Raw genomic sequence first — 18,389 nt, 5'->3', positions numbered from 1 at the left:
TTGACCGTGTGAAGACGCATTTTATACGTGATTCCGTCTTCTGAATTATTCAAACAATCAAACAGCTCACGTTTCTTTTGCCAATTCAATTCTAATATGCCAACATTTATGACCCCTCATTTAATATTTTTGTCGACAATATCAAGTTCTGCAACAGTTGTAATCAAGCGAGACATATCAAGGATGACTGCAATCGGAATAAGCAAGTTGTCGTTTCATTACAGATCCAGTATGTTGCTATTATTGGATTCAAAAGTTGCTAAAATAATATTTAGCGTATTGATTCAGAACTCTTTCGATAAAAAAATTTTGAGTTCTCTGACAAAAAATAAATAAATTTTTAAAAATTTTTGATTTTGAGTTTTATATTTCTATTTAAAAAATTGATTTAAACACCATATTATTAAATCATTATTTTGAGTCAGTTGTTATATTCAAACTCGCAGTTTAATTGTACATAAAAATCAGATGATATCGTCTCATATCAATTTTGTGAAACAAATTTTTTACCGACTCGAATTATAAAAAAAAATTATTTTTATATCAAAAATATTATTTTTAGATCTAAGTATTGATCGAGTCTACTCAATGTTGACAGATCGAGTCTAAGTATTTTTAGATGGCCTAACAAATACACTTTAACGACGTTCGGATCTAGTTCTGAAAGTAGCTACATAAACCTTGCTTGAACACGATTAAGTCTTGAGTGTTGTGTTTTTCGATAAATACAATTTTTCTCTATATATCATATTGGTCAGTTCGGTTTTAATTTGTATAGTTTTGTCATCTTAATTATCGTTTATGCACACTAATTCATAGTATTATTTAAACTAGAGGTGGAAACAATATCGAAGTTATCATACTGAAAAATACTGTACGACATAATAACGATACCGAAATTGTCGGTATAGCATCGATACGAAAGTATGAAATTTTCGATATATTATTTTGAAGTAGCGAAATTATAAATAAAATAAGAAAATAAAATGTCATACTCATAATGACCAATTTTTTAAACTAATTTGTATTCTCAAAAATCAAACCACTTGATCACTTATTTTCATTTCACACCTCTGCTCTCTGAGTCTCTCTACACTCTTGTGCTCTCGCTCTCTCATTCTCCTTTGCAGCCCTCGTTTTCATTTCGATTTGAACTATTGACATATCGATATAAAGCAATTATTCGATATGATCAATATGTTACTTATACCATACTGAGATCTCGATACATTATTTTTATAAATTTTTCTATTTTCAATACAAAAAATTTCAGTATAATACACAATATGAGCGAAAAATTTTGATATACTCTACCAAGACAATCCTAGTCTATCTAAATCTAAACGTGGAGAAAAGGTTAAAGAAGACGGGAATAAGGAAAAGCAAAACGAAATATCACATGCTAAAACTTGTTAAATGCTACTATTTTGTTCCCCCGAGACAACCCTACCCATTTTCATCCACCTATATTAAAATTTTAACACCATTCACTCTCGCAACTAAGACAAAAACTTGTGTAAAACGATCTCACAGTTATATTTTATAAAACAAATATCTTATTTGTGTCATCCATGAAAAATATTACTTTTTATGCTAAAAATATTACTTTTTATTGTGATTAGTGTTGACCCGACTTACATATACAGATTCGTGAAACCGTTTCACGAAAGACCTAGTCTGCAATTAATTAGTGCACCCTTTAAATTGAAGTATTTTTATAATTATTATAACGAATTTTTTATTTTAGAAGTCTAAATAATTAAATATCTCTTCTCAAAGCGGACTAAAAAAAATATATCATATGGGAGGCGTATCGAGAACACTAGGGAGGATGATCTTATTTCAAGGTAAAAAGTTGACAAATCCAACCCACCTAAACCAAACTATCTATCTAATCTAAATACATAAACGCCCGACTTCGAGAATCAAAATTTTTAGAAGACATACAATTGACATAATGGAGACTGCATCTAAAAGCAATGGATATTTGAGATATGAGTTCGGATGGGAACATAAAGATTGCAGTTCTTGATGGGTCAAAGTGTCATGCAGATGAAGTTAACTCGGTCATCCTGTACTATGACATTATTCAATACCGGCATGGAATCAACCATACAGTCGCCTACCAGAGACTAGCACAAGCACAAAAAAGTTCAAACGAATATGACACTAGACTGCAGACAAATATCAACGTTACTTGAATGAATCCACTCAGTAAAATCAGAGCTTAATAAAAAGTTTCTACTAAAAATTATGACCATCATCAAGAAGACAAATGCTCTCCAAAACCAATCCTTAATTCAAAAACAGTAAAGCTTGAAACACTGTAAACATAGATGTAATTCGTGTACCAGTTCATCACCACAAGAAGTTTCCACTTTAAGTTCAAACAAACCACTTCCCGCAATGGATTAAATGTAAGGTAATATGCAGCACCAAGAAAGAAATAAACCATTTTCAAAACAAATGACCCATCACACACCCATCACACACAGAAATGCACTCGGATAATAGAAAGAAAGATGGCAAATTTATGCAATAATAATCTTAGATGTTGCTAAAAAAAAAGAGTAGTGATCTAGCAGTAAACAGAAGTCATACAATAATCCAACATAAACTCCGGAATCAACAAAAACAAAATAAAGAAAAACGCTTGATCCAAAACACCAAATCAGCTCTTCCTCATTTCCAGGAGGTTAGGAAAGGGCATTGCAATTTCATCGAACATCTACTCTTCCTCGCTCGCTGTCTCGCCGATCTTCTTGTTGTGCTTTCGGGCATACCTCTGGTTCCTCAAGAACTTTGGGTCCATCTGTACAAATACACAAATATTATAACAATCATGATATAATTCAGAGCAGAATCAGAAATCTTCATCTGACAGCAAACCAAAAAACCCTAGATTCAATATACAGAGGCAATTCATGAACTTGACTTTTGATTAACTCCACATGAAACTTGACACACCAAGCCAGAAGCTCGTGCGTGCCCACTACAGCACTAGTACACGTACAGATTGAGTGAAAAGGTAATTTCATGTCACGCATATACCAAACGATGCAAAGAATATTACAGGTTAATATACGCAGAGCACACCATAACAAACATAAATCAAAACAACAACACATCGGGTCAAAGACCAGATTAAAAATTCGCTAGACATGAATAAAACGAACCCCTTTGGTGGATGAATGGCGATGGCGCTTGGGTTTCTTGATTCCATTCCTGTGGGCCTTGTGCGACTGATTGTGAGCCGTGTGATTCTTCGACTTCGCCATTTCCACTCCTTCGCTGCTGACAACACTGCTTGAATAAAGAAAAAACCACGCGATATCACAGATATCAGAACAGACCTCGAACTTGTCAACAAAGCATACATACAGATCGCTAAGAAATCCCTTTCGAAAAGCTATGTACCTGGATTACTCGGTGGCGGCGAGGGATTTCTAGCAGGAGAACCTTCGATGCTGTTATATAGTAGCGAAGGGTTTCGATTTTGAACCCTAAGTTGTTGGGTTTTAGGGGACTAATATTCTATGGGCCTAAAGGCCGTTCGGATTATGGACCTTAAACTAAATATTGGATATTATTAAAAATATTATTTATTGTTATAAAATAAAGTAAAGCCCAACCAAAGAATAATTCAAAGACTAAGTAAATTTTTTATATGAAAAATATTATATGAGTCACCTATTTATAGATATAAAATTTTTAGATATTGTAATAATGATATTACAAGGAATTGATATAATCAAAATTATTTACCATTATTCAGAAGATTTGATTACATTTTTTTTTACCGATTATCGAATTTTTTTTATTATATTGACATATATAATATTACAACACACCTCATTAGATGTCCTTCGACAGGTGTGTCTCGTTAAATTATTACTAAAAAAATCGACGAGATAAAAACTCAGCGAAGGATAATATGGACATTCATGATATTACAACACTCCTTATTAAATGTCCGTCCATATTATCTTATAAGTGTTTTGTTATCTTAAACCATTAACATGATGTCACCATTTTTCATATTTGATAGTGCAAGTGTACTTTTGAAACTCATCGGAATACTCATTGTCACATAACTGACTTATACTAATTAAGTTGTAACACTGATTTTCAATTATTAACAAATCCTTAATGATTAACTCGCTATGGATAATTTTACATTTACCAACAACCTTACATTTAGAATTATCACTGAATGTGATTCTTGGCCCTTTGTAATCAATCACTTCTGATAACAACATTATATCACAAGTTATGTGCCTTTAACACTTACTGTTCAAGAACCAGATGAGTTATTTAAGAATCTTCTTCTTTTGTACTTGTAACAATCAAGATAAGACATTGGTACTCAGTACTAGTTGGGTCATGATCGGATTAATCCTTTCGAGACCCACACTTGAATTATCCGAATATATTTTTTCATCGTGTATTCTCAATAAGGTGCAATTGTGTGCAGAAATAGGTAATATGTGTTGTGTTCTCTTTCTGACTAATGTTGTTTGGATGTCCAACCGATCATGGCCAAAGAGCAGACGAAATAAATCAGGTCACAACGACTTAGAATTCTTTGATTCAATGTAACCTAAGCCGCGATGTATGCCTTTGTTCTCAAAATTCACATTTTGGCTGGGTTGAACTCCATGCTGGTCATGTTCATATATGATGTTAGACCTGAAAGAATTTATAATTTATATTTGCCCTTGTCTAGACACGATTGAGTTTTTACCTCAGAAAAATGCACTCATTATTGCCTAACTCTAGCTCAATTCTATCACCGACTCGTTTTTGCAACTTATGCGTATTCTTTATGGAAGCAGAAGACATGTTCCAAGAGTTGATTAAGATTGTCAACCGTCTGTTTTCATTCAACGTTGCTTGGAATATTCTCTGCATATCATCATTTTCAGTAGCTAAAATATTAACATTTACTTTCAGAGCGTCGATCTCCTTTTGATTCAAATAACTAGAATTGGTTGACTTGGCTTTCAAGATTTTTTTTTCTGCCTTGATTTCATAGAATAATTGTGAGAATCTTTTGTACTCATCTACCATGTCGTACAATGTTGCGACAAAATCATAAGGTGTAAATTAAATTGAGTCAAAATTAAATATAATATCATCGATAGTTTCCAACTCAAATTCAGAAGCCTTCGACTCAACATCTTTCATTAGACACTGGACCTTCTCATCATCGCTTTCACTTGATGAGGTCCCCAACTTCCAGCTGGACTTTGCAGCATTCGGTTAGCATATATTACGTCCGAAATGACCCAATCAGCCTGAATATGACTTATAGAGAATTAAGTTGGCGAAATAGTGGTCAAGTCAAGTTGTTTGGTGTACCGTGACTTTCAGCTTGTTCTTGCAACCACAATTTCGCATAGATAACATCTGAACTAGTCCGATCGTAAAATATGATTTGTTTAAAATGTTGTTTTGTGTTCGGCTAGTTTACTCACCGGTCATTTCAATAATTGAACTATGAGATATCATTGAAATACTGCAGCTCGCCCGAGTCTAATCATTTGCAAAATTGGAGTTCCAGCTTCTAACTTTAGGTTGCAAATTTATAGTTGAGTAAATATGTTAGAAACACAATAACACGTTTATTATCATCAAAATGAAAGTTGTTAGCGTTTTCGCAACCCAACATAAATATTTATTATATGCCACTACTAATCCAATATATTATTAATTAAATACTATATAAAAATGTCATACTTATGATAAAAAAGGGTATATATATATATATATATATATTTGGCAAAATTCGACTTGCATCAATTTCAATAAAAATTTCAAGAATTTCATTTTATTTTATGGAATACGTGAGTCTACAAATGTTTGAAATACAAACAACTATATGTCATGCAATATTCTCTCAATTTATTATTTAGATAGATGCATTAATTCAGGTGAAAATTATTTGAAAGATTTTAAATAAATCACAATTTGATACATTTGAAGTTTAGATAAATTAAATTATCAAGAAATATAAAAATAAATTTAAAAATAATAAATATGATTTAAAATCCCTAGTTTATATATATTTTTTGAATTGGACGGAATTTGGTATAATTATTACTGCATCGGTGCACGCAATTAGAATAATTATAATGGATTTTTTTTATTTTAAATGATATCCAAAAATGTAATGATATTAAATTATAGATATATAAAAATAAATAAACTCTTTATAAATTTAAAAGTTTTTTTTAGGTTAAATAAGACATGTTCCACCAAAAACATAAAGTTTAGTTACTCAAACGTAGTGTACGTAGTGTTTGCAAGATCTTATTTTAAAATATTTTTGAGTTTGTCAATTTTTACATGCGATTTTCAAATATTTAATTAATTATTAGAAACTTGAAAACACTTACAATTAACTTTCAAATTTAAAATATCATCATAATTTAAGATTTTGATATAACAAACTAAGATTCACTTTCTATAAATTTTCAATAGAAAAGGTGAGGTTGCTCGTGTAAGCGTGAGTAGGTCTCTTGTGAGACGGTCTCACGAATCTTTATCTGTGAGACAAGTCAACCCTACCGATATTCACAATAAAAGTAACAATCTTAGCATAGAAAATAATACTTTTTATGGATGACCCAGATAAGAGATCCGTCTCACAAAATACGACATGTGAAATCTTCTCACACAAGTTTTTGCTCACGTGTGCAATTAAGAATATCCCGATTGGACCGGGAATGATTAAGAATATCCCGATTGCACCCGGTTCTTTCAGACAAACCGGTTCTTGTGCGAAATCAATTTAAGGGCAAGCAGAATTCTTCCATTGTTGCAGGCTACCCATGAGAAATTTCTCATCTTTGGCTTCTAGGGTTGTACAGGAATTCAAGAATCCCACTCAGAAAGTCCGAATTCCCAATAAAATTGCTTCAAATTCCTCTAAACTAAAATATCGGGAAATTATCCGTCAAAATTTAGTGACAGGTAAGCCTAAATTCAAAGATTCAAACTTTGATTCAGTTTCAACTCCCAAAGCTCGCATTTTAGGCTGTGCAAATAAATCTTTCTCGAAGCCTATTGATCATCGATATTTAGCTGAAGTTTTGTCCAGAAAAGATTGGTACTTGCTGCTGAACCATGAGCTCAAGGCGCAAAGAATCAGTTTGAGTAGTCGTGTCGTTGTTAGCATTTTGCGAAACCAAGAAAACCCTTTATGTTGTTTGAGATTTTATAACTGGATTTCGAACATCGGAGACTCGTTTGGTAAGGATCAATCCATCCGCGTCGCTTTAAGCGATGTCCTTTATAGGGAAGGTCCCATTTTGCTGTCAACTGAGTTAATACAGGACATCAGGAACTCAAAGTGCCGAGTCACGGAGGATTTTCTGTGTGTTTTGATAGGTAGTTGGGGAAGATTGGGGTTAGCCAAGTATTGTGCTGAGGTTTTTGAGCAGGTTTCTTATCTGGGACTGATTCCCAGTACAAGGTTATATAATGCTGTGATAGATGCTTTAGTGAAATCCAATTCACTTGATTTGGCTTACCTCAAGTTTCAGCAAATGGAGGTGGACAACTGTGTCCCAGATAGATTTACCTATAACATTCTTATTCACGGAGTTTGCAAGGCTGGTGTAGTGGATGAGGCACTTCGCCTTGTCAAGCAGATGGAGGGATTGAGACACACTCCCAATGTGTTCACATATACCATCCTAATAGATGGGTATTGTAATGCAAAAAGAGTGAATGATGCATTTGGGGTTCTGGAGAGAATGAAAACCATGAAAGTGAGGCCCAATGATGCCACTTATAGATCACTTGTTAATGGAGTTTTTCGAACCCTGTCACCACACGAAGCTTTTGAATGGCTGTGGAGATGGGTGAAAAAGGAGCCCAAGCTTCCCAAAGTAACTTATGATAGTATACTCTATTGTCTATCGAATAATTCTCTAGCAAGGGATGCGATTGTGTTTTTAAGGACAGCTACAGGACATGGTTATATCCCCGACACTTTGACATTTAACATCACAATTACTTGTTTGATAAAAGGATTGCAAATTGAGGAAACTTGTCAGGTATTTGATGATTTCATCAAACGAGGGGTGAATGTGGATCCGGGTACTTGTCTAGCCCTTGTAGGGGCCCTGTACAACTCAGGAAGACAAAATAAAGGCAATCAATATTTAAGTTGGATGCTCGAGAAAGGACTTGTGTCAAATGTCTTCACATTTAACATGGTAATTGATTGCTTTTGCAAAGCCAAAATGATGAACAGCGCACTTGGAACATTAAAAGAGATGTCTAATAGAGACATTCACCCTAATCTTGTTACTTTCAACACCCTTATTACTGGGTTTTGCAATGTTAGGGATGTGGTCAAGGCACAAGAATTGTTACTAATGCTTCTAGATCATGGCTTTAAACCAGATGTGTTCACCTTTAGTTCAATTATTGACGGTCTATGCAAGGTTAACCATATTACTGATGCTTTTGATTGTTTCTCAGAAATGGTGGAGTGGGGAATCTCTCCTAATGCTGTTACATACAATAGCTTAATTCGTTCATTGTGCTTTTCTGGAGAGGTTGTTAAAGCAATGAAACTACTGAGAAAAATGCACGTTGATGGCGTACAACCAGATGTTTACTCTTTTAATGCTCTAATTCAGAAGTACTGTGAGATGAATAAAATTGATAAGGCACAAAAGCTTCTCATAAGCATGCTAACTCTAGATTTGCAGCCAGATAATTTTACTTACATTTCCTTTATCAAAGCATTATGTGAATCTGGAAGATTTTATGAAGCTAAAGAGTTATTCTCTTCAATGGAAGCAAATGGTTGTTGTCCTGATGCCTATACATGCGATTCATTCATTGATGCTTTAGTCAAGTCACACAGATTTGAAGAAGCCCAAGAGGTATGGTTGAAATGCAGAGAGAAAGGAATGACATTAAAAGTGATTCCCGTTTGATCTCATGGCGCGTGGTTGGACAATTGTGGTATCAAAGATATTCACCTGTTGGTTGCTGTGTGCATCTTGGCTTTGAGTGCTGGTATGTATACAATTAGAAACTTTAAGATATTTTTTCAAATTCTATGGCACATGCTTGCGATTATGTATGTCTAGATATATGGTGTGCATTAAAGTATGATTATCGTTCATGACTGTTTACGGATAAACATTGATGACGATTACTGTGAGTTGTGTATTAAACCATTTATGTTCAAAGCATTCTCGGTTATGATCTAATTCTCTAAACAGCATAATAATAAGAAAAATGATAGAATTTAATATAAGAACGAGTCTATTTGATAATCTGAGTCGAAGACTCAGCCCAGGAATTGTTCCTTTGCAAGAGAAGAACCTCTTGCCCTAGCATAAGCTAGCCTAAGCTGAAAAGAAAATCTTCCCCCTCAAAGTATCTGACTCCCCCCATATTTATTTTCTCCCCACTACACTCGTCAAAATCTCTCAGTCTCCCTTTATGGGTTGTTACTAATGTCATTTCCGAAATCTCCTCCAATCTCGTCAATTAGAGCTTTATTTAAATTGTTCATTAATGCCTTTGTCAGATTTCCCTCTTATCATGGGGAACGAGGATAAGAGAATCCATTAAGTTCTTTTTATAGTTTCCCTTTATTGACTTGAAATTTTTTTGTTTTGATTTTCTGTTGTTTTATGAGCTAAAAAAGTTGGTGTTGAGTAGCATATTTGAGGCTCTACATTTTCTCCATTTGGTATTTCAGATGCCTCTCAGTTGAGGTGATTGTTCCTTGAATCACATCGTGATCTATGCTCTTAAGACATGCTTGATATGATGTAATTGAATAAGATAAAAATGAAATGGATTTTGCAATGAAATGATCAGAAAAATGGGAGCGGAATGAAATACAATTATTTCAAATAATCAAATCATATTATAATTTAAATAAATAATAATTATTCTAAAATTATTTACTATCACTATCATCATCATCATTATTTATTTTTCTTATAATTATTATTGTTATTAAATAATAATAATTATTAATATTTTATTTTGTAATATCATTATTATATTGTTATTGTTCTATTTATTATTATTATATTATTATTATTAATATTATAAAATTATTATTTTTATAAATAATAGTTATTATTATTGTTATTAATATTATAATTATAAATACTATAATTTCTATTAATTTTTTTAATATTTATATAATATTAATATATATATTTTTATTTTTGTTGAATTCATTATTAATAATATTCTATTTATTATTATCGATGCTGTTAATATTTTTATTATTATGATTTTTATTAATAAAAGACGATTATTATAGTTATTGTTTTATTTATTTATTTAATTTTATTATTTATAATATAATATTAATTATTAGTTATTTTTATTATATCTATTGTGATTATAAAATTATTATTATTAATATTAATTTATTACTATTTGATAGGATCGGCTGAGGAATAATCACTGAACTACAATTGCTCGGTTCTTGAAATATAGAACACCGATGAATTAAATCGAGTTTTGTTTTCAAACTAAGTGGAAGACACTCAAAATAATCTTTCGTAGAAACCGAACAAACATTTTGCTAAAACATGTAAAAGATATGCAAGTTGAATGTGTAAAGAAAACTTTTTTGGTTGAAACATTTTATCAAACACTTGGAATACAATATTTTGGTATTTGAAATACACATAAAATGATTCAACAATGCATCTTAAAAACAGTAGCAAGTAAATAATTGCAATAAATAAATAAACACGAATTTGTTTATGGATGTTTGGAGATTAACAACTCTTATGTCAGCCGTTCTTCCCTTTGGGAAAGATCCATTAGAAGACTTTGATTTATACAACATTTTGTACAAACCCATTTCAACTTAGGACTTATCTCTTGCCTAATTGAAACTTCTGGCTCACTTTCGATTGTAGGCCTCAACCTCATAATCCACATAATGTTTAATGTCTCTTATACCAAAATTACAAACACAATCTTTAATGTCTTCGTGTGAAGATTCACTCAACTAAATTTTGAAGCTCATCTCTCATTTATATGTGTTAATGATTGCGTGTGAGGATTTAATCTATTACAGTGTGCGTATCTCTCAAATGTATCATCACACTTGGGCTTGTTTCTCATTCAAGCTAATTTCTTCATGTAGGCTTCCCATGCTTTGAATCCTCTTAAAAAGCTTGTATTTGATATTCAAGATGTTGTATTTATAGGCTCCATGAATGATATGTACGTTAAACACAAGAATATGACCGTTTGGAAAATTTCTATACTGTTTCTGTTATTGAAACAATCATTTCCGTCTTGCTCGCCACTTTTCCCGAGCCTAACTGATTTTGAAGTTTTTATCCAGTTTTGCTTGTCTGCTTGACTGAACCTGCTCAACTGGTCATCCGGTTTTGCTCGTGTGCTCAACTGGTCATTCAGTTTTGCTCATCTGCACAACTGGTCCTAACTAATTTCAGTCTGCACAGAACTCGTATCTCTATCGTCATTCATCAGCATTTTACACTCCAATTCAGATTTTGACTTGTGAATATGATATGTAGATCTTCGTCTTAGCTTCGTAACGCATACTGAATCGTTTCATTTGGATGACCGAGCTGATCAGGTTGACCAAAGTGCCGCAACTGCTCATGCTCAACTGATTGTTGTTTTCATGCAATCAGTTTGCTCTTGCAACCATAACTTTGCCTAGATAACATCCGATTTAGCCAAACTGACGTGAAATTACAACTTGTGCTAAATTGAGTTTTCTCTCAAGTCATCTTGAAGGCTGGTCATTTGGATCCCGGAACTATGAGATATCATCAAAATACTGAAGCTCGCTAGATTTTCAGTTTGAGTAAATTCGAGTTTTAACTTCCATCTTGAGTTTGCAACTTCATACTTGAGTAAATATATTATAAACACAATAAAATTTTTTGTTTTCATCAAAATCAAGATTGTTAGAGTTTCTAAACCCAACAATATTTTAATATTTATTTACAATCAAAATTATATAAATTTTTTACTGATTTTATTTATTATTATTAAAAATAAATGATAAATATTTGTTATCAAAATATTTCAAAAAATAAAGATGATCATAGATATATATCTCAAAGTTGGGAGAATGAGAATGTGTGTTCCCATTCCAAGGGTTATACCAAGCAAAAGAATGAAATGAGGTTGAGAATGTTCATTCCTACCCTATTTCATCCTGTCAAGCACGTCCTTGATGTATTTGGCTATCCAATTCCATATGATTTTGATATTTTATAATCCAAAGAACAATTTTCTTGCAAGTTTATAGATGATTCTACTTCTTATTTGTCTAAGTTCATAGTGAATTTTCCTTTTACCTTCCTGGCATTAATCAAACTTATTTTCAAAAATTCAGAGTGAGAGATGGTCTTTAACGAGATTGGAATGTCAGAGAGAATCTTCAAGAAAAGACCATCTAATTGAACACACTGCTGGTAATATGACTTTCACATCTATTTTGAGACTTTGATTCTAATGTTCATGTATAGATAGTGTTCTACATGGCGGTCTAGGCGGCCGCCTAGTGCCTAGGCCGTAGGCGGCCCTTGATCGCCATGCCTTCGCATGAGGTGGCTGTTTTAGGCTGTCCAAGCTATACGGGGTTTGGGCAGGCGGTCGAGGGCGGCGGGCCAGGCGGCGAGTAGGCGGTCCAGGTGAGGCAGTTAACATTTTTAAGTTGTAGTCAATACAAATTTTTAAAACCTAGTCAAAGTCAACTAATTTTAAAACTCAAAATTCTAGTTATTTAAATAACACTCTACTTTCTTTTTTTTAACTTTTGGTTCTCACTCCTTCTTACTATCAACCACTAACCCCACCACACAAACCGTCCGCCGCCGCCGCCGCCAGCAGCATTGTATATTTATTATTTAACATATTTTTTTATAATATTTTAGATTTTGTGATTTCAAAAATCAATTTTTTTTTCCTATTGTTATTTATTTATTGTTGAAGATTAATGGCGGAAAATGATAAACAATCGGAGTTGGAATTTAAGCCAAAGTCTAATGACATTGTTTGGGAATATGTGGTGTTGTATAATAAAGAGAAAAGGGATTGGATCTAAAGGAGGAGTTTATAGGATGAAACATCACATTGCGGGTATTGTAAAACAAGTCGAAGCATGTCCTAAAGCATCCAATGAGGAGTTTATATATTTATTTGCACATTATCTAGATGATATTATATTGTATGAAGTTTCTTTATGTTTAAACATTATTTAATTACACATCTTACATAAAAATGATTGCTATTTGTGATTATATTGCATGATTATCTATAAAATATTATTTAAAAAATTTAACCGTGCCTAGGAGGCCGGGGCGGTTGGCGGTCACCGCCATCACCTCCTGCCATTTACAACATTGTGTATAGACCACTCAAAGAATAATCCTTAAAATCCTGCTGGTCACCGACTGCCCCGCCACCGCTCCGGCCATTTACAACATCGTGTATAGACCACTCAAAGAATATTCCTTAAAATCCTGCCTGATATCTGTAGCTTGGTAATCTTGACGTTGATAGTAAAAGGACTGGTCCATATTTAGTGATGAACATGTGCTGAACTTAATGGGATGTGCACCAACAATAAATTTTCCCCTATGGATACGCAGGATGTATAAGTTTTAGATAGCGCTAGCCACTATGTTTACGTATGATGAATGGAAGTGACTGTAATTCCTATGACACAACCAATATGTCGCTTTATATCTGAATCCACGGGAAGGGAAGAATGCACAGGGTTAATTTTCCATCACTTGATGATATTTGGAATTTATGAAATATTGATTTCTTGTTGTACATCACCTTCAGATGTGGGTGGTTGCCAGGATAATATATATGTGTGTGTGTGTGTGTTTGTCTGTTTATTCATCATTTGAATCAAATGAGTTTGATAGGAGTATAACTCTTCTAGAGCTTTCCTTTTTGTTTTTGGAATGGCTTATCAGATTAGATGAAGATAAAGGTAATTTATCATCGTTAAGAACATCGGAATTTTTAATTTATCTTAGTTAAATTGATTGGATGATGATTTTATGGTGGTACTGTAGGGATTAACTTGTGATTGCGTAAACTAATTATTTTTATTAATATTTAACTAAGCAAACATTCTCAACGTCCGTTATTATTATGAGACTTGATTTTTAATGCAAGGTCCTTAGTATAGGTTTGATTTTTATAAATTTAAAATTATATGAAAGTTGGTGGATTTAGTCCAACTGTCCCTTCCACATGTTGCCGTTATTTTACCCAATAATTCTATTGACAAGTAAGGCAGATTACCTATAATTCTACCTTTTTACTAAACGCTGTCTTCTTGAACAAGTTTCTTCATTAAGACCAAATCTTTCCTCTACAAAATTGTCATATCTCTGGAACTGTGACATATCTGTTCTTTTGGAATGTCTCTGATGCTGTATCTGGAAAAGGAAGTGGGCATTTACTTGTGGTAGTTGGGACAGTTATATAAAGCTCGTTTTTGGTCGAAATATTGGGCATCTCTTTGTTACTTGTTGGTGTAATGGCATTCTCAGTATTAACTAAAAGCCATCTTTTAGTTTCTGTTGTGATTTGTTTCTCCATTTCCTTCTGCAAATTCGGTATAAATTAGTGAAACATCTCGACATTTTCTTGATTAGAATCATTTTCCTCGGACTTGACACTGATTTTGGATTGTATTTTCTCTTCAGGGAGAGCATTTGATTATCCTCACTTAGGAGCTGCAGGCGTATTTGCAAGAGGATATTTGCCTGAAGCAGAAGGTGAAGGACAGGGAGATCAGTACTTTCCTGAAGCTGGACTGATAGGCACTAATCCAGCTCTTCTCCTGAATGAAGCATCCGAATGTTTCAATGATAAGCATGTAAGAAATCGCTCTCATCCTTGAAACTTAATCATCGCTCTTAAATATAGTTGAGATGGACAATTGAGTAAATGCTTTACAAATGAATTCTTAGAATATTTTCATTTGAGGGGTAGCTGCCGGTGCTCTCCTCCCACTCGGCCTGATTCTCGGTCAACTGAATGGCAAGAATACTTCAAAGTTTCATGCCCTAATATGGTATTCAGAAAATTGATCGTGTAGGCACACAGCCAGAAACTCAAAAGAGGGGGAGAGACTGGGTAAGGTGGTGATTTAATGCAGGAGGCGAAACTTTAAATTTAGGAAAATAAAACTTTCGAACCTTTGTCATCTAACTGGCATTGGCTCTTCTGTATTTGCGTCGGCAATTATAGGTAGAAATCTACATAAGATAACTGGCTTCGATTCATCTAAATACTTGGCTTCGATTCATCTAAATACTTGGCAACTCCATCCTGTTGCACTGTTGTAACGCATTATTGCATAAAAATATTTTGATTTCTACATCAAATATAAAATCTATGTCCAGACTGTCTTTTCAAACTTTAGAATATTCTCAGAACATCTTCTGCTAAAGTTTTAACGACAAAGACAATCGTCGGAAGGGTGAGTCTGCAAATTGGAAAAAAAATCGATCAATGTTAATTTTATATATTTAACTAAAAATGGGACCCTGAACATAATTTCTCTTTTATTTTGTTGTCTACAGATTTACAGCAGCTGTAATGAAGCTTACAGACTAACTCAAACAGGTGAACTCAGCGTGCCACCAGAATACACGGATCAGTATTGCAACGGACCGTGCATAGCCGAAACAAGGCATGTACTAGATTGCGTGGATGGTATTGTAAAAAACTTCTTATTCTTCAACAGGGCTACTCTTAGCAACTTGAGAGATGTAATCAGTGGTGGATGTAGCAATGGTCCTAAAAGAGGTACCAAACGACACCTTAATAAAACGTCGTCCCTTGCCTCGATTCCAACTTACGATTAAGCTCTATCATGTGAAGTTCTGTAAATAAGGGGTTGTGTTGTGACAGGTAACTTCAACGTGGCTGAGCATTTTCGATCAGATGAAAGTAGTGCAAGCAAGGCGGCTGGACGTGCTGCGGTGTACGTGTTTGTGCTTGTGACAACGTTCCATATATTGTTCTAAACGCACAAACTGTTGGAATATGTTGAGAAGGATGGAGATTCTTGATTTTTGATAAGATGAAACTTATTACTTATTTAGCGATGATTTCATTTAGGGATAAATCTAGACAGCGTACTAGGTCAAATTATAGTAAATGGATGATGAGTCCAAGTATCGATATCAGTGTTACTAATATTAATTATTAGAATTTTTATCATTTAAATTAAGATAGACAAAATAATTAAAAGTATGATATATGAATTATTAATTTAAACTATTAAATAAAATAATTACATCAAATAAAGAATTAAGGCACCTAATCGTATCAAACTCTAGTACGTTGACACATGTAAAATTCAATTAATTATTAACTTGACAATTACGGTGAAATTTCAAATTTCTCTGTGAAGTTTCAGTTTTCACCTAAAATCGTACACTGAAATCGAATTTGTTTCTATTCAATATAACTGTGTATTGATTGACGTTTTTGTTGTTATATTTAAAAAGTCATCTTTCGATTCATGATTAATCAACAGAAATGTAAATAGGTGATCAGACTATTAATAAGAAAAATTAAATCAACATCAATCAATAATTAAAATTAAGAAAAATTAAAACCAAATACTAAACAGAGTATCTTTTGGCCGTATCGTGATCTTACACTATAAAAATTTATTCCATAAAATCAAAACAAAGCAAAAAAACAAATTTTGAATTCATAAGAATAAATTTTAGGAAGAAAAAAGAAAATCTCAGCGTGGTTGACGTGATTCCTCATTTGAAGTTGTCTTCTTCCTTCTTCCTCGTGTGTTGTCTTTTTCCAAATTCTCTTCTCTTCACGTAAAATTTTGTTTTCCCTTATCTCTCTGTCTCTTGAAGTTATGTTCTCTTGCTCTCTTGTTGTACTTTTTATTTCAACTTAATGAATTCAATCTTCTAAATCTTTGAAGTCTATATCATGTTCAAATTGTTGATAAGATTGTAGATATTTTATTTTTAAAAGGCGAGCGTTCATCTCTATCAAGATTTGTCAAGATTTTCTTCAAAAACTTCAGATTCTTCGTGATAATGTTTTTTTTTTTCTCAAATTCGAGAACTCGTCATAACTTGAAAATTTGATGTTTGGAGGTGGGAATGGAGTTTTCTGTACAGTCTCTCGAATGTCACTATATTTTGTGGTATATGTGGTACAAGAATTCTAACAATAAGAATCATGATGTAAAATTGTTTTAACTTATTAAAATTAATAATATAAATGTCAAAAAATAAATAAAATAATGCATTTTCGAGTAAAACTTTCAAATTTAAAATCGTATCCAATTGTATGGTTATATTATTGTCAATTTTTTTACATTATAACATTATTCACAAAATAATTACACATTAATTTAAAATAACCTAAACATCAAAATAGCCAACTGCAAAAAGGCAAAAATTTGTGTGAGACAGTCTCACGGGTCGTATTTTGTGAGACGGATCTCTTATTTGAGTTATCCATGAAAAATTTACTTTTTATGCTAAGAGTATTACTTTATATTGTTAATATCGGTAGGGTTGATCCGTCTTACATATAAAAATTCGTGAGACCGTCTCACAATAGATCTACTCAGTAAGAATTATTATAAGTTTAAATTAAATACTTTGATTATTAATTAATTTAAGGGAGATTTTCTTAAATAGACTTCACACAATTACTATAATCAATTTTAGTCTTCAGTTAAATTAATTTACCAAAATAGTCTTTTTATCATATCAAATTACATAGATATCCCCTATCATTTAAACTCTATTCACCGTCAATTTCTTTATCTCAAAGTCTTTATTTGATTTTCGCAATTTTTCGAATAATCTTATGAATTCCATGCATTTGGACATAGAGTGATGATAATTTATATAATTATTTTGTCGAGTATTATTTTTATGTATTTTATTTTTTTGAACGTTTGTTGTGCATACTCATAAACTGTTAGCATGGAATATATTAGAAACTTAATTGAGACCATCAGATTTTTTGTTTATATTTGTATAAACTCACATTAATGTAATTATTACGTTTCATAACCATGGTGATTGATGATTTTGTTTATATTATTTGTTGATGAGCAACAGTCGTAATTAAAATATGATAACCTTGGTGGTTTCGTATGCACTAATTCAAACTAACAATTCATAATTATATTATAATATGTTTATTGATATAATTAGGTAGTATTAAAAAAATTAATATATTATAAATTAAATAAAACAGAACAGATGTTAAATCAACTCTTAAAGAGAAATGATAGATAATTAAACAAATGAATCACGAAAATGAAACATATGTGTTCATAAAAAAAAGTATTTTAGGATTTTTTTAATTAA

At 32.5% G+C, this 18,389-nt stretch overlaps 2 protein-coding genes across 5 annotated transcripts; one reads left to right on the top strand and one right to left on the bottom strand.

The window, feature by feature from the left end:
• Positions 1-2,511: 2,511 nt before the first annotated feature.
• LOC142551306 (large ribosomal subunit protein eL29z-like) lies at positions 2,512-3,537 on the bottom strand. Of its 2 annotated transcripts, none has more exons than XM_075660472.1 (3): positions 3,418-3,537; positions 3,177-3,303; positions 2,512-2,812 (listed from the first exon to the last, which is right to left on the bottom strand). In XM_075660472.1, exons 2-3 carry the CDS (start codon positions 3,276-3,278, stop codon positions 2,729-2,731), a joined length of 186 nt encoding a protein of 61 aa, XP_075516587.1. In that variant the 5' UTR covers positions 3,279-3,303; positions 3,418-3,537; the 3' UTR covers positions 2,512-2,728. The 2 variants fall into 2 exon arrangements, with proteins under 2 accessions (XP_075516587.1, XP_075516588.1); XM_075660473.1 differs by having other exon boundaries at positions 3,177-3,306; positions 3,418-3,522.
• A 3,251-nt stretch (positions 3,538-6,788) lies between these two features.
• On the top strand, positions 6,789-16,184 carry LOC142551305 (putative pentatricopeptide repeat-containing protein At3g16890, mitochondrial). 3 transcript variants are annotated; one of them, XM_075660469.1, is made up of 4 exons: positions 6,790-9,039; positions 14,721-14,893; positions 15,603-15,828; positions 15,934-16,184. In XM_075660469.1, the coding sequence occupies exon 1, from the start codon at positions 6,834-6,836 to the stop codon at positions 8,955-8,957; it is 2,124 nt and encodes a 707-aa protein (XP_075516584.1). In that variant the 5' UTR covers positions 6,790-6,833; the 3' UTR covers positions 8,958-9,039; positions 14,721-14,893; positions 15,603-15,828; positions 15,934-16,184. The 3 variants fall into 3 exon arrangements, 2 of the variants coding, with proteins under 2 accessions (XP_075516585.1, XP_075516584.1); XR_012821559.1 differs by lacking the exon at positions 6,790-9,039 and adding an exon at positions 12,653-12,683 and having other exon boundaries at positions 15,934-16,170; XM_075660470.1 differs by lacking the exons at positions 14,721-14,893; positions 15,603-15,828; positions 15,934-16,184 and adding an exon at positions 12,555-12,630 and having other exon boundaries at positions 6,789-9,043.
• The last annotated feature ends 2,205 nt before the right edge of the window (positions 16,185-18,389 follow it).

This window comes from Primulina tabacum, chromosome 7, assembly GCF_025594145.1.
Source record: "Primulina tabacum isolate GXHZ01 chromosome 7, ASM2559414v2, whole genome shotgun sequence".
In the NCBI taxonomy this organism is placed as follows: Eukaryota; Viridiplantae; Streptophyta; class Magnoliopsida; order Lamiales; family Gesneriaceae; genus Primulina; species Primulina tabacum.
Note: the sequence above shows the minus strand (reverse complement) of the source record. Positions and strands in the feature narration are given on the sequence as shown.